The sequence below is a fragment of the Pseudorasbora parva genome, chromosome 11, assembly GCF_024679245.1.
Source record: "Pseudorasbora parva isolate DD20220531a chromosome 11, ASM2467924v1, whole genome shotgun sequence".
In the NCBI taxonomy this organism is placed as follows: Eukaryota; Metazoa; Chordata; class Actinopteri; order Cypriniformes; family Gobionidae; genus Pseudorasbora; species Pseudorasbora parva.
In genome coordinates this window covers 13,620,453-13,636,659 of record NC_090182.1, presented here as the reverse complement: position 1 = coordinate 13,636,659, position 16,207 = coordinate 13,620,453, and the positions used below count along the sequence as shown (strand labels likewise).

Sequence of the window (16,207 nt, the reverse complement as noted above, 5' to 3'; positions counted from 1 at the left end):
ATTCTAAGACTACAGTATATTTGCAGGGTGAGTGGCATCTGCAAAATGCATGGTGATTTGCAAGCAGAGAAGTACCTTTTAAAATGACCAGCTGAAAAAGGCTTGATGTGTCAAACCGTGCCATTGTTGCAAATTTAAAACATTTTATTGTAAAATAACTGTGTACATACAACATATAAAGCATATAGATGAACTGGATCAGTACCCAAACGTGTATTAGCGACTGTTTTGCAATAACAAGATGCAGGTTTTCGGACTGAGGTCAGGGTGCAGTGTGATCCCCCACGAACAACAGGTATAACGAAAACGTGTTTGATGACTGGTGGTCAAAAATCAAGGTCCCGTGGCATAGAGGCAGAAAGGGCTGTGAGAGGGAGCAACCGTAGGCCAATTGAGTGTTAAGTACAGTAACCAAAAGGCCAAACTGGTTTTTAGTACAGTCTTGCTGGGAGGGGAGGGGGGTCTGTTTACCACCACCCATCTGTTACTGAGCTGCATTTGAGGGCATCTTTTTGAGGCTGAAGTTGGACCAGTTCACGGCCACCTTCTGCCGGGTTTGTTTAGCAGAGTCAAGGCAAAACCTACAGAAAAAAAATGGAGAAATTAAAAGAAAGTCAAACAAAAAAGTGAGACTTTTACATTCTGGTTCCGAGAATGACATTTCCCTTGGTCCATAAACAGTGAAAACTCATTGGAAAAATTACAAAAATCACATTTTGCATAACTGTATATTAAGCATCAAATGTGTTCTAACTGGCATAACTATTATGAAATATTATTACAATAAAAAAAAAAAAGTTTCTCTTTTAATGTTTTTTAAAGTGCAACTTATCTCTGTGATCCAAAGCTAAATTTTCAGCATCATTACTCCAGTCTTCAGTGTCACATTCTATCTAAGAAGAAGAAATCATTCTAATACGATGATTTGCAGCTCAAGACACATTTATTTTTATCAATATACAAAAAATTTGTGGTGCTTAATATTTTTGTTGCATTTTTTGTTCTTTAAAAACATTCTTTGATGAACAGAAAAGTTGAAAAATTGATATGAAACATCTTTTGTAATATTATACAATCTTGTTACGGTCACTTTTGATCAATTTAATGCATCCGTGCTGACTACAAGTATTAATTGCTTTAAAAAAAAAAAAAAACTTTGGACTGTAGCGTACCTACAGTTGTCAGTAATCACCATTTAAGAGCAGATATACATTTATACAAATATTTATATAAAATGTAACTAAAATAAACTGTATTGTATCCTAAATCAGCATTAATAATAGTGATGCTTGTCTTAAAGGATATGTTCACTTTAAAATGAAAATTACCCCATGATTTACCGATCCTCAAGCCACACTAGGTGTATATGACTTATTTCTTTCTGATGAACACAATTGTAGTTATATTAATAAATATCCTGATGTTTCAAAGCTTTATAGTGACTCAGGAGTTTGAAGCTTATAACATGTGCATCCATCCATTATAAAAGCAATCCACATGGCTCCGGAAGGTTAAGCTGGCCTTCTGAAGCTAATCGATGGGGTTTTGTGAGAAAAATATCCATATTTAAAACTTTAAAAAGTAAAATATCCAGCTGCCACCAGACCGCCTTGCGTATTCAACTTAAGCAGAAATTGTAACATTTCTCGCAGTTCTCAAATGCTTGTGCTACGTTCTCGTCACATGTCGTGCCAGTAACGCTTTTTCCGTAAGTTGAATACTTTACTTTTTTTAAAACTCCTAAATATGGATATTTTCTTATAAAACTTGATTGTCTGGCTTCAGAAGGCCTTTATTGACCCCCTGGAGACGTGTGGAGTACGTTTGTAATGGATGGATGCACTTTTTTGAGCTTCAAACTCAATGGACCCAGTCACTGCCGTTATAAAGTGTGGAAGCGTCAGGATTTACTAACCCACATTTAATAACATGATTGTGTTCATCAGAAAGAAGAAAGTCATATACCTCTAGGATGGCTTGAGGGCGAGTAAATCATGGGCAAATTTTAATTTTAAAGTGAACTAATCCTTTAAGAAACGCAGCTAATACAAGAGCAGTTTGTCTTTGTTAATGACTGGGCTTTACCTCTTGAAATATTCAACCTCACGATCGATCTCATCCATTTCCGTAGGGTCAACATCTTTGGGAAGGAACACATCATCTACCAGGGATAAAGAGGGAGAAAAATAATGAGGACCTGGAAATTGTCGAGATTAAAATGATTAAACAGATCAGACCAATTTGCCATTTCCCAAAGGTCACGTACCAATTGCATTATTTGACTTTTCTGTCTTGTTTTTGTTCTTATTTTTAGTCTTTCCCTTCGGTTGCTGTGCTTGCTGCTGCGAACTAGGAGTGTTGGAGGTGGTTTTAGTGTCTACGTCCCGCGTGTCTGATAGTTCGTTCTTCCCCCTCTGCATGTTAGACCCTGTATTATGGTGACCGTTTGAGGCTCCGTTGGATGACTGCTTGCACACTTTGACCTCTTCTGCTCTCTTATTTCCTGTTTTTTGCGAGTCTGCCAGGGGCTGAGTCTGGTGATTCTGTTTGGATCCACCTTTGGTGCTCTTATCTGAATCAGCTACCCTTGTTTCCTGCGCTTTGTGCATCTCAGTTTTTGCTGCTTTCGTACTGGTCACCTGCTCCTGCATCGCCTGGTCCTGCTGCCGCTGATTCTGCTGTTTCTTACCCTTCTTCGTCTTGGGTCCGGCTGCAGTTGAGGTCTTGGTTTCAGGAACTGAATCGTTGGGTTTAGCAGCAGACACAGCACCAGGCTGGATGGACTCTGAACCCATGACTGGGCTTCGTTCTGGTGACCGAACACGGATGAGCTTGGAAAGACTAGGTGTGGAGTTGAGCCTCTGGATGTCTTTGGCTGCAGTGGTGGTGTCCTCCCAACCGTTTACTATGTCTAGGTCTCTCTTGAAGTTTCTCAGCGAGAGCGGGGCCAGATCCAAGTCTATCTGCTGCAGATCAGAAGATCCGTTGAGGTGAGATAGCAGATGGTTTCCTTCCAGTGTCGCCGCCTTCTTTGGGAAGTCGTTGACGTCCAGGTTGAGGTCGTACATGCTGAAGGAGGCACGGATGGAGTCTTTTATGGTGTTTTTGATCTCCTCCAGCCGGCTGGTCAGGAAACTGTTAACTCGCTCCAGCTCCAGCTGAGGCCACTCCAACAGTCTGTTCGCTTCCCCATCTCGAGTCGAATCTTCTGCGGGGTCGGTGGGAGATGCAGAGCGGGGTTCACTACTGGATGCCTCAACGCTGCCCTGAAGAGCCCTTTCCTTCTCCTGTTCAAAGTTGAGAAATCATTTACAATCATACTTTTAAAAAGAAAGTTGGAAGAGTCAAAGCTGCATTTGCATAAAGACTACAACTGGCAAGTTGTCTTCAAAAAAATCTATTTCTGGAAATCAAAAAAGCCAGAGCTTCAAAAGGTACAAAACAACATAATCATGTTAGAATTCAGTGGTTTATTAGAAACAGAAACTCAAAATAGTAATGTTTTATGCACATTATTGAAGCACACATACACACAACCATTCAAACATTAAAAAATTAATTAAATAATAAAACAAATTGAATATGAACATTTGTGAAAAATACAGAAATTATTTTTGTTTTAAAGGCACAATATTTAAGATTTTTAGATTAAAATATCCCAAAAGACACTAGAACAATGTCATATATTTTGTTAACCTGTGTACTTACATTATCCCAAATGTTTGCAACAATGTTCAAATCCAGAGAATTCAGCGTAACGGACCATGCCATTGCATCGCCGTCATATCTGCGCTACTCTTGATTACCGTAGAAACCATTGAATGTAGTACGTATTTATATAGGCTAGCAACTGTTTGGATTAGGGTGACCACCCGTCCCGCGTAGCGCGTGCGCGCACAGCGTATGAAGCCAAATTTATGCGTCCCGCAAATTGAGACCGTGTCACGCATGCTTGCTCAAAAAGTTGGTCGCTCTATATCCTCGTGCCTCAGGTAGCCAAACCAACATTACTTGACAGTTCAGCACACTACTGTTGCCACACACACAGTTGAACTGCTGTTGTCAACTTTTTCGTTGTTGTCATGACAGCGTACGCACGTGCATACCAGACACACTTGGAACTTTTTAGATTCACTTTCCTGTTCGAAAAATGGAGTCTGAGGCACCGCAATCATCAACTAAAAAGAGAAGGAGTGGGTACAAGAAAGACTGGGAAAATGAATATTTGTGACTGAAAGGTGTTGACCGAGAGAGCTTTTTTTGACCTTTGCAAAACGTCTCTCTCAATCGGACATAGTAAAATACGATGTCAAACGACACAGACTCAAACTGCATAAAATGCTTTTCTTAGTATTTTTGTATTACGCTTGTTTCTAGCCAAAATATAAATAAAAAATATCAAACAAAAGTAATTGTCTTGTTTTGGGAACAAATACCTCTATTTAAAGAGTTTTTGCTTAAAATAAGACAAATAATCTGACAATGGGGTAAGAAAAATAATCTTAATTCAAGCAGAAAACAAGATTATTTTTCCCACCATTGGCATATTATTTTGCTTAATTTTGAGTGATTTTTTCCCCCCAAAACAAGACAATATTTTTTACATGTCTAGTAATGTTTCATAATTTAAGAATTGTTAGATATTTAGACTTAAAACAAGACAAAAATACTAAGTAAGAAATATATATATATATTTTTTTTTTTGCAGTGCAGACTTTATACTAACATGGAAGTTCACCATCCTTCCCCTCCTTCTCATTCCGTGAACCTCTAGAGTTCACTTTACTTTTAGTTTAACTTTAACTTAACTATTTATTTATTTTTCTGTTCCTGTGGTGTTGAGCAACTACATATTGTGCTAATCCTATAATTTGATATTATAATTTATTTAAAGTGAATAAATTGTAATGAAAAATAAGTAAAGTAAAATAGCTAAAGTAAATCGTAAGTGGAAGTGCATCTGTCAATTCATTGAATGTTCAAAATATTATGTCAAAAATACACATTGGTTGGCCTATTCATGAGCATACATCAGCAATTAGCCTACACATGTTTAGGGGAATAGGGCATTATTAATATACCATGTAAGGTGCTATGTGCTAGAAATGGGTAAACCACTATCTGCCCGTCTGCCCGTGGGGTGGCAGTGTCCCACATTGTCCCTCAGAAACATACCCTTTGTCCCCCCTTGAGCTTATTAGCAGGTGGTCACCCTAGTTTGGATACATTTATAAACAGAAAACTAATCATTGTTAAACAGTGCAACCATTAGTTTTATTGTTTGAATCGCGTGTTTTCTTGATTCACAGTGAGTAACGTTTTTACCATGCTTCGGAGACAACACTTGTTTTTGTTTTGTAAAGTGGTTAACATAGCATAATCAGTCCACTGGATTACATTTCTTTTACCGGCTGTGGAGGTGAAGAATCAAGACTACAGATCCTAAGATTCCACGCTCATTCAGTGTCGTCAAGCTACATTTGAATAAGCGCCCTCTAGTGGCCAAACCTACATACTGTGCCTTTAATATATTTTAAAAAGCTCATTTATTTTTGCGATGGCAAAACTGAATTTTCAACAAAAAAGGTGTAATTTACTTTAAATTAGTTATATTCATGTAGCATATTTTGAAATGTTTGGAATAGCATAGCAGCATACTACTCTTACTATTTCTGTAGTTTAAAGTTTACTGTAGTTTACCTTTTTCTTCTGTTTGTGCCGTGCCCGTTTTGCAGCCTTGGCACTGTTGATGGGCTTGGGCTCCGTGCTGTTGATGAAGTCCAGGAGTTCATCCACATCTCGATGGTCTATGGCACTCGGTGCTGCCGGGTCTAGATCCTGCCTCTGTGGAAGTTCCTCTTTACGGCGGGTCAGTCTGGACCGAAGCTTCTCCCTGATCTCAGCATAGTTCCGACTGGTGGGGGCAGCCGGAGGCTGCAATGGGGAAGACCAATACTTTTATTTATGGTAGACAGAGCACAAACATAATGTGTCAGAACAATGTATAAACATTAAAGATGGAGCATTAGTAAAGCAGTACCGCGTTGTGGCCGAAGAACTCGCAGTAGCAACAGTCACAGTATTTCCCGTCCTTCTGATTGTTGGAAGAGGAAGCACAGGAGCTGCGCTCTGAGCTGCTGTCCTCATCATCTCCTTCTTCAAGCTCACAGGGTGGAGCGTGACATAACGACCCGTTGGGCAACTTGTGCCCTTTACACGCCTGGTCCCTGCTCAAAACAAAACAACAGAACTCAACACAAATTTTCTTGATTTGATTTCAATTCACAAGCTTGCGATTCAATTCAATTAAGGTCGCTATTTAATTTGATTTGATATTGATTCATTTGAATATCAATTCTTCAAGGAAAAAAAAAAATTCGTTCAACTAAAGCTGTAAATTATACAAGGAACCCTGTCAGTTGGTACATTACTTCAATATTTACGGCTACAACAACTAAACAACAAAAATGCTATTAATCGATAACGACAATAATCGACAATGATTCTCGGCACTGAAACATGAGAATCCTTTATTTTAAGTAATGCGCTTTGACTGTGTGTGCATCTGCATCCTCAGCGCAAAATGCCATTTTACAGGTTCTATCCACTGACTGATCTATAGAGAACAGAAGCTATATATGATAATGATACTAATTCATGCAAGTATTTCCATTTTCAGTTAAAGCATGTCCTGACAGTCTGTGTTAAACTTTGAACTTCACTGAAGGAGCGCCGGTGCTGCAGGCTGAGTTTTTTTTAAATTTGTTGTAATGGTTGATTTATTTTATTTTTTTACAGTGAAAACAGATTTAGTAAACATACAATGAATATTGCATATATTTATCAAAATTCTCCTTTTTTCATAGTTCATTTTTGCATGCTAACAATCGAACTGTGGACACTATATGGCTTTTCAGAGATAAATATGATTTTACGTGATTGCAATCTGTTTTATTGACGTGTTTCTGGGGTTGAAAGACTTGACTGCGTGATTACATTAGACATTGCGGTAAGTAGTATTTTATCTTTCAACATAACTTCTGATGTTCATACATGTTTATTTCATGATATATACTATGATGTGATCTGACAAGCCACATTAAAGAGAAGCAAAATTTATTATTTGAATTTTATATTAGCATTGACTCTGAATGCTAAGACTTTGCGTAACAAAGCATACAGTTTATTGTGATTTATTGGATGGGAGGCACACTACAAATAACGTTAAGTGAAGTTTTGTTCATGCATTAACTGAAAACAGCATAGACTAAAAGATCGATTCCTAGGATTTACGATTAGAATTTTTTTAAAGAGAATGAGAACCACTAAACTGATATTTTAAACAAAGCCCTATCACATACAGAAAATTTACTTGATAAAAACAAGCAATGACCAATGAACGCCCACCGATGCTCACCTGCATGCTCCAGATGTCAGATGACCAGCATTGGAGGAGGCTACAGGGCTGCCGTTACTGTGTCCATTGCAGGGGTGACTGCAGCCTATAAGTGAGTTGCTGAGTTTGCCGTGTTGCGTGCTAACAGCGGGAATGTGGGAATTCTTGCAGGCGCTGGGCTTGTGCAGGCCCACCGGACTGTCCGCCCCACTCGAGTGCTTGGTTGTGGGAGCGTGAACGTTTGGTACCAACGGAGAGAACGGAGCGTGCGAAGGCAGCCCCGGACTAGCAGAGCTGACGTGAACATGCTGACTGGAGTTTTGTTTGGGAGGCAGCAGCGAGGAATGCTGGGATGAGAGACCCGTTGGACTGTTGGGCGGCACTGACAGGTCTGCAGCTTGGTGGTGATCGTTTGGGTGGAAAGCTTCACCTGGAGAGAAACACATAATTCATATTTTTAATTTGTTGTCTTTAGGGGATGTACAGTTAGTTTGCATCCAGACACAAGTGGTAAATCAACTCTTTCACGATAATTTGAGTGATAGCAACAAGCAATGGGACAGTTTATCGGTTGCTTGGTTTCTATTTCTTGCTGCGTATGGTTTATTAAACATCAAAAGGTGCTTGTAATTGTGACACTTTGCAGCTACATTTCCTTTTCAGTGATGTGTCCGACACATTCTTGTCACTTTAGGTATGTTACGAGATGGTGTAAATCTGATTGGTTTGCGGCTCACACCCATTATAATGTGCAATAAGAACAACTTAAAAGGTAAAAGTACATGAATTATTGTATAAAAATGTTGTATACATTAAAGCTGAAGTGATTCATACATATCCTCCCACACATTCGCCTTCATTTTTTCTACTGCAACACTGCGCTAAAATTAGAACAAGCACTTTGACCTGCATATCTATTATCTTCTTTCCCTAAACACGTCAATAGAACCATTGAGATAAAAAAAAAACCATCTGATATTAACAGATTCCATATGCAAATACAACTAAACAAAATGGTAAATGACATTCTAGTAACACTTTAATGATTAAGTTAATTAATGCATAAGGTATCATGAACTAACAGTGAACAATACTTTTACAGCCTTTATTAATAATCATGGTTAAAATTAATTTCTAAAGTCAGTAAATGTTTTCAAAAATTGATCAAAAGTGACAGTAACACCTTTCATAATGTTACAAAAGATGTATTTTTTTAAATAAATTCTGTTCTTTTGAACTTTGTATCCATCAAGTTTTTGTTTGCCAAAAAATATAAAGCAGTTTTCAACACTGATAATAAAAATAAATGATTTCTGAATGATCATGTGACACTGAAGACTGGAGTGATGACGCTGAAAATTCTACTTTTTCATGACAGGAATAGATTACATTCTAAAAAAAGAAAACAGTTATTTTAAATTATAATAATAATTCTCAATATTTCAGTATTATTGATCAAATAAATGCAGCCTTTGTGAGCAACCTTTTGAAAGATAATTTTTTAACATTACAAGTAAATTGAACATTAGTTCATGTTAATTTGACAATGAAAAATAGCATATTTATAAATTAATTTATTATAAATGCTGCAAAAAGCTCACGATCCCTACTGCAATAACCAATAAAAACTTTTACCTATATTTCATATGGTGTTCTCACCTGGAGGAGTTGGTCGTCGACACATTGTCTTGAAGTGCTTGGGGTTGGTCTTACATAGATCGGTGGAGGCAGACAGTGTCCCAGGAGAAGCCGCATTCGAATTCTGGGATGAGGGATGACTGTAGGGACAGACTTTGGTCCCGAATGTTTTGGCAGCTTTCCCAGGAGCATCATGAGAAGATCTCTTCTCATGACAAGCTGGTCCCAATGTTCCGCCTACCAGGACAAGAAATAATATAGTTGGTCTGTCTCATTTCTTCAGCCAAATTATATTTAATACTTAAGAAAACCACTCAGCAGAGTGACTAAACGAAATGGTCTTATATCGACCCTCAAGCGGTTTATTTTGTCACAATGCCTGTCTGACTGTACATTATCCTGCTTATTACACCGCTTAGTGCCAAATAAATCAATTAATGAGCATGACATATTGATTTGAGTTTATCATCTGTGAACAAAGAAGAACTTATGGAGTGATATGAAACCTGAAACTTGCACAGTTATGCAGAAAATTGTCTTTCTGAGACCCTTCAGTCAGGGGTGGGCGATATAGCCTCAAAATTATGTCACCATATTTCAAGAACATTTGCGATAACGGTATTTTTGAGGATATATATATATATATATATATATATATATATATATATATATATATATATATATATATATATATATATACACACACATACCAATAAAACTTTGTTCCATGTTTATATATATATATATATATATATATATATATATATATATATATATATATATATATATATAAATAAATATGGAACAAAGTTTTATTGGTTATTGCAGCTGGTAGGCAGCATTTATTAGTGCAAACAAAATGTAGGGCATTGTCCATCCTTTTCAAATGAGCTACTGAAACATAATACGTAATTCCAAGTGTAAATCTATTGTCATAATAAGGTGGTTTATAGTCACACGCAGGCAGCACGAGTCAAATGAAAGCAAAGAAGCCTTGGTACAAGTTATTAGTTTTTTTCACTGGAAATCTAAAGTAATACTATAACATAACATATTAGTTTAGCAATAACTAAAGTAATTTATGCCATGGTCTGTCTGAATATTCGTTTCTGATTGGCTGGAAGGTGTGCAATAAAATCGTGTAACACACAGGTAGTTCCAAGTCAGATGAATCATCTTTCTATATTAATGTGCTGTTTTCATTAGGTGCGTTTACATGGAGCACTGTAATAGGTTTAAGATTTCAAACCGAATGAAAATGCTCCATTATAAACACCTCAATCGTAATAAAAATGCCCAAACCTAATGAAATTGTAATCGGTTTGAGAGGGCTGGGATAAACTTTTTCATGTAAACGACCTGACCCGACTGCATCAAGTGTGCGTCCTTCTGTGAGGTAATTACAGCGCGCCTCCACCACAGTAGGTTAATGTTGACAAGAGGAAAGTCAGGCACTTTCTACTTCAACAGCCTCTGACAGAAGAATTTATTTTTCTGAGGTGTTTCTTACAGTAACACCAGTTCGGGTTTGAAAATGTCTTATGTAAACTGTCCACAGAATCGTTCAATCGGAATGAAATACAAGTGTGCATGTAAACGGGGCTATCGAAGAGCGCGCGAGCACACACACACACACACACACACACACACACACACACACACACACACACACACACACACACACACACACACACACACACACACACACACGCGGAGAACGCCCTGCAGATTCAGGAGCACAGAAACTTGTTATCAACACTGTCCCGCAACTTTTAGCAATGAAATAGCTAAGCTACTGGCTCATTACATTGTATTTCTCAGCAACGATGGGGTTACATCACTATTTTTAAGTAATAAACGCAAGTGTTTAGAGAGACGCTGAACAGACGCAGTCACAAATCTCTCTCTCGATAATCCATTCAAATAAATGCTATAATAATCCATTCATTCAAATAAATGTAATCTTACGCACTACTTTATCTCTGTGTCTGACTCAAAAGAGGAAGAGCGCTAACTTAGATCTAACGAGCCATGACTGACGAAAATAACCTTCAATGTTACCCTTCCGGCCAAATATTGCGCTGCAAACATTAATAACAGCTTTAAGTTGTCACATTTTTGTCAGATGTCAAGAGCGCTGACCAAGTAGCTCCTTTTTACTACTAAATCGCCGTCGGAGGCTGACATGTCTGTACTCTTAGACAGGTGTTGTTGTGCGTGCTAGGGAACGTAAATGCGCCATACGTCATCACGTCGCTATATCTTTAATATGACACGTTATCATCATGTAAAAATTTATACCGGTATTATCGTGGACGATATCATATGGCACACCCCTACTTCAGTGGTCATTATACAAAAAAAAAAAAAATCGCATAAAATTGCATTGACCAATGCTGCATTGACCATTCAGAATCAAGTGTTCTATTATGCCATGTAATAACGTAAAAGAGCAGGGAGACATACCCTGCGAAAGCGTAGGTGTGCTGTGGTTGCAGTGAGACCCTCCGTTAGAATGAGCCGAATTCCACAAGCCAGACAGTTTGCGCGCTGAGAGGAAGGAGCTGGGGTCCCAATCCACCGAGCTATGCTCCGGATAACCGTTCCCGCAGCTCTGAGACTTACACGACGAAGAGTGGGACAGCGGCACCTGGATAACAACACATCCATCTTTTAGAAAAGTGACAGAAAGCAAAATGTGAGTCTGCAAAATTAGTTAGGGACCTATAAATTGCACGGAAAATGATGTCGCACTAGACATGCGAGCTCTATCAGACTTTTTTTTGCCTGTGTTATGTACACAGGATTGTCCTCAATGACCTACTGAGCTTTCCTGTCTAAAGAAGGAACAGTGTCGGTCACACCAGCTATGTTTCCATCTACCTAGTTTGATGAGCATTTTGGGATATCGCATAAAAAGCTGGATTGAAATGCCAAGATACCCATAAAAATGTGCATAAAAAAACGTACACACTTTGAGGCGGATACATTTTGTATCTGATAAGAAGACATGCACATAAACTACGATGGAAACACATTTACCCAATAAATCCCCCGATACACACACACAAAAAACCCCAAAAAAACAAAAAACTTTGCCTCAACAGTGGATATGATTGGATAACTGGACTAAACAGATGACCAATTACCTCGCACAGCATCTCAAATGTATCACTATGAAATGCCTGAGCCAAAGTCTGTCATCAGAATGATTTGGTATAATGACCTCCCTGAAGTGTCTTGCATGACTGCATTCCCAAAAACCAGACATCCGAACCCAAGATAGCATGACAGCGTTTATTGCGTTTCATCTGCGCACTATGAGACGCAAGTCACTAATGATTTATTACAGATATTTTGCGCCAATTTCCCAGGAAGATGATTTTGTTGAACACATGGGATGGAAATGCTGTTTTAGCCCGTATTCCAATTTTGAGGATTTTAGTTAACTTCACGGAAACATGACCATTGTTCTTCGCGCAATCAAAGGATAGAAGCAAACTTAACATCAGCAAATCTTTATGAACACTGCGCAATCATCTAGTGAAATCTTCCAATAAAAATAAGCCAGACAAAATTAACCTCTTGATACAGTACAGACTTACACCATTTGGAAACTTAACACACATGTACTATTTGAATGACACTGCATTAGATATTTCAAAATCACAAAGCACCAAGTATGGTTTGGTAGACTGGGTAAACCCAGCCTGATCTGCCGGCGATTTGATTTTGCCCTGCAACTCAGTCTGGAAACCTGTACATTAATTCCTACTGCTTCTCTTTTGTGGTAACCAATCACAGACTGGCTTCGCTAACCAGCACGCTATTAGGGGGTTTAACACGATGACAGATAGAGAAACGATGGGTCGTTGCCCGTCAATATCGCCTCTTGTGCAGTAGAACATAAGGAGCAGACTCCCAAGACCAATGTTTAGTCTTAAATTGAGCTTGGTCTGGTGGCAGCCAGACAAATGCTTTAGAACAGTAAAGTTAGTTTTCAGAAAGGCTTTTCGTGATTTGTTTACTCCTTGGTTTGAAATGTCTTTTTTTGCCATTCTATAGTCTTTATATAGACCATATAATATATTCTGTCTCAATTACCTGCGTAGTTTGCTCCTGAACCGACCTCCTCTCCTCCTCTTCCACACTCTTCCTGCAGCTCTGGCAGATCCACAGTGGCACTTCACCCAAAAGCGACTGGGAGAGCGAAGGCACGGCGTCTGCCAGCTTGCGGCCCGGAACCTCCCTCAGCAGGGCTTGGGACAGCGCGGGTACAGCCTCCGCCAGTTTGGACCCGTGACTGGGGAGCCCGTTCACCTGGCCTGCCCCCCAGTCTTTAAACTCCCGATGGCACAGCAAGCAGCACGTGTGCATGGACTGTGTGACCACCAGAGCAAATGAGTTCAGTTAACAAAACAAGTCGTACAAGTTGTAATGCGCTCTGCATCTGAAAACCAATTTTAAAACTTTTTCATGCTTGAAAATCAAAAATTCCCTGATTTTTCCAGGTATTTTAAGACTGTGGGAACATTAGATATCCCAAAATCCTGTGCAGGTGGTTCAGTGGTCAGCAGGGGGAAAAAAGCATCCAACAGAGTAACATCAAATTGAATGGATTCATAAATTACCCCCACCTCAAATATTGCGATTCATTTTCTACAAGGAAATAAGCGCTGCAGACATTAAATATTTGCTTGGTTATGTCTAAAGCTCATTTTAATGTGTTCTAGATCAGATAATGTCATAGTGTTTTGGAAGCCTGTCTAAAACCAGTTCATAAAAATATTCATACAAAACACTCACTCTCAAGTCAATGCCACTGACCAGCTGGAAAAGCTTTTTATAGCAGCAACTAAATAATTAATTGAATGATTCTTTGCAAATAAGTCATTAAATTGTAAAACAGACCTGTACACATAAATCAAATAAGAAATATTAGTTTTTTTTTAACTGTTTCAACAATAGAATTAACAACAACAACAAAAAGTAAGGGTTCAGTGAGACTAACTGCCCACCGAAACAAATACCAACTCCACTGTAAGACAATCCAATCATGGCAAAAGCAGTGGTATATGCATAAGCTCAAACATTTTAACGTAATTAATATTTTTCTACATTGCAAGTGTACCGTTCAGTGTTGCAGATGTCATAGCAGGTTGGTAACCATTAAAGGCAGCCAGAACTGAATCATGGCAATAATGTAACCCTTGACATAAGAGTAAATATTCCTCTATGTCATTAAATGCACAGATACATGGTAATTATGTCAGCGAATAAAGCGAGACCGTGGCAGTGCCGCTTTATCGTGAGCTCTACAGAAATAATTCAGTAGTAGCAACAGCAGACGACAGCAACACTGTTAGCTTTGTGCTTCATGGACTTTCGTTTAGCTTCCTTGAACCAGCTATATCTAAACAATCACTGTCGTATAAAACATTCAGGTGTTAGCTACTGCACTGCTTGGAGTTATCAAAGGCAAAGGTTATCGAAGGCAACATATTTATTTATTTATTTCGTTGCATAGGTGGCGAGTGAGCTAGCGCTGCTCCGCCCGTGCAGCGCGAGAGCAAACGTAGTGATGGGAAATCTAACTCGTTTCCGAGAAACGGTTCTTTCGAACAGTTCGTTTCAAAGAATCGGTTCAAAAACAGATTCAGGGATTATTTTACGTCGGGACGTAATTGCGTAATCAAATGATATGCTAGGATAAACAGATATTTGTCTCTGACATCCCAGCGTGTCATGCATATATATATATATATATATATACCTTAAAAAATTAAATCCAAATGTCCTAGCTCAGTTTGTTTAAATAGGATCCAGCTCATTAAAAAAATAATTTTATAATACAAACATAATTTACATTAAACAATAATAATTTTTACATATTTCATACATACATATTTCAGACAAATTCTATATATAATAAAATGCAATTCTTTAAAAAAGAGACTTGAGACTGTCATTTATTATAACGTAAACATGTTTCCATTCCGTTTTTTTAACATTTCTGTTATTGGGCTTAAACTAAAACAAATCATTTTCACCACGTCATTCTTATCACATTACATGCCGGCATTCGCTCACTACGAAACGTGCATTTCTGAAAACGGCTGTCAAATCAGTAGTTTTGACCCCAGAACTATTCTGACAGATTCCGTTCGATTCGCGAATGAATCGTTTAAACCGATGTTGTGAATCGATTCGGCCAATTCATAAAAGATCCGACTCCAAAGAACGAGTCGTTCGTGAATTGGACATCGCTAATCAGGCGCTACAAAACGTAAAATAAGCGCGAAAACACAAATAACTGCACGTGCAATAAAGCCCTTGATGAAGCGCCCCTTAAAATAGTTTTAAAAAATCAAGTCGTTAACAGCGCGAACCGGCTCGAGGAGATGTGCTGTTGGATGGACGAGTTAGCATTAGCTACCTGATTGGTCCTGCTCGCTCCTGCATCTCCTCCACCGCCAGCGCCGCCGCCTGCCGCCGCTGCTGCTGCTGCTACTCCCGCATCGCCGGGCTTCTTCGACAGGCTCTGCTGCTGCTGTCCCGATACTAAATCCTTGGCCCCGACGCCCTGCTGCTTGCTTTTTTTCCTCGCCATCGCTTTAGTCCGTATTATGCCCGTCGGCTGGTCTCCAGGTTCGATGTATAAACACAGTTTCGGTTCTTGTGGGCAGTCGCGAATGCTCCCTGTTCTTTCTCAAGGCAAGACAACAGTGAATATGGCGGAGGGCTGGCACGCACAAACGCACGCACGCACGCACACACACACACACACACTCTCTCTCTCTCACACACACTCGAACAGGTTCAGGGGTCGCACGTACTGATGGCAAACGACTTCAGTAGGGCTTATGAAAACGGAGGACTCCATGTTTAATGAGGGCAAGATTTACAGAATACAGTAAGTCAAACTACAGTAATGCAGGTTTGAAGGAGAAATATCAACATAGTAAGCACGTGCAGCTTTAATACGTACATGTAAATATGTTCTTTAATGGGAGGTAGCCAGTAAAGTTATACATTAATACAACTATTTTTATTAGCTTATGTTGTGTTAAGAATATTTAATGAAAATTATAATTAATTAATTTATATTATTGTATGTAATATCATACTTTTTTTATTAATAACATGTATTAATATATTGTCTGTTTTTTAAAG

The 16,207-nt window shown here is 38.7% G+C and overlaps 1 protein-coding gene across 1 annotated transcript; it reads right to left on the bottom strand.

Moving 5' to 3' along the window:
* Positions 1-102: 102 nt before the first annotated feature.
* Positions 103-15,834, bottom strand: fam193b (family with sequence similarity 193 member B). Its single transcript, XM_067457150.1, has 10 exons — positions 15,471-15,834; positions 13,139-13,414; positions 11,501-11,684; positions 9,056-9,271; positions 7,418-7,826; positions 6,041-6,227; positions 5,701-5,934; positions 2,267-3,287; positions 2,086-2,161; positions 103-581 (listed from the first exon to the last, which is right to left on the bottom strand). The coding sequence occupies exons 1-10, from the start codon at positions 15,642-15,644 to the stop codon at positions 485-487; spliced, it is 2,874 nt and encodes a 957-aa protein (XP_067313251.1). The 5' UTR covers positions 15,645-15,834; the 3' UTR covers positions 103-484.
* Between the last annotated feature and the right edge of the window lie 373 nt (positions 15,835-16,207).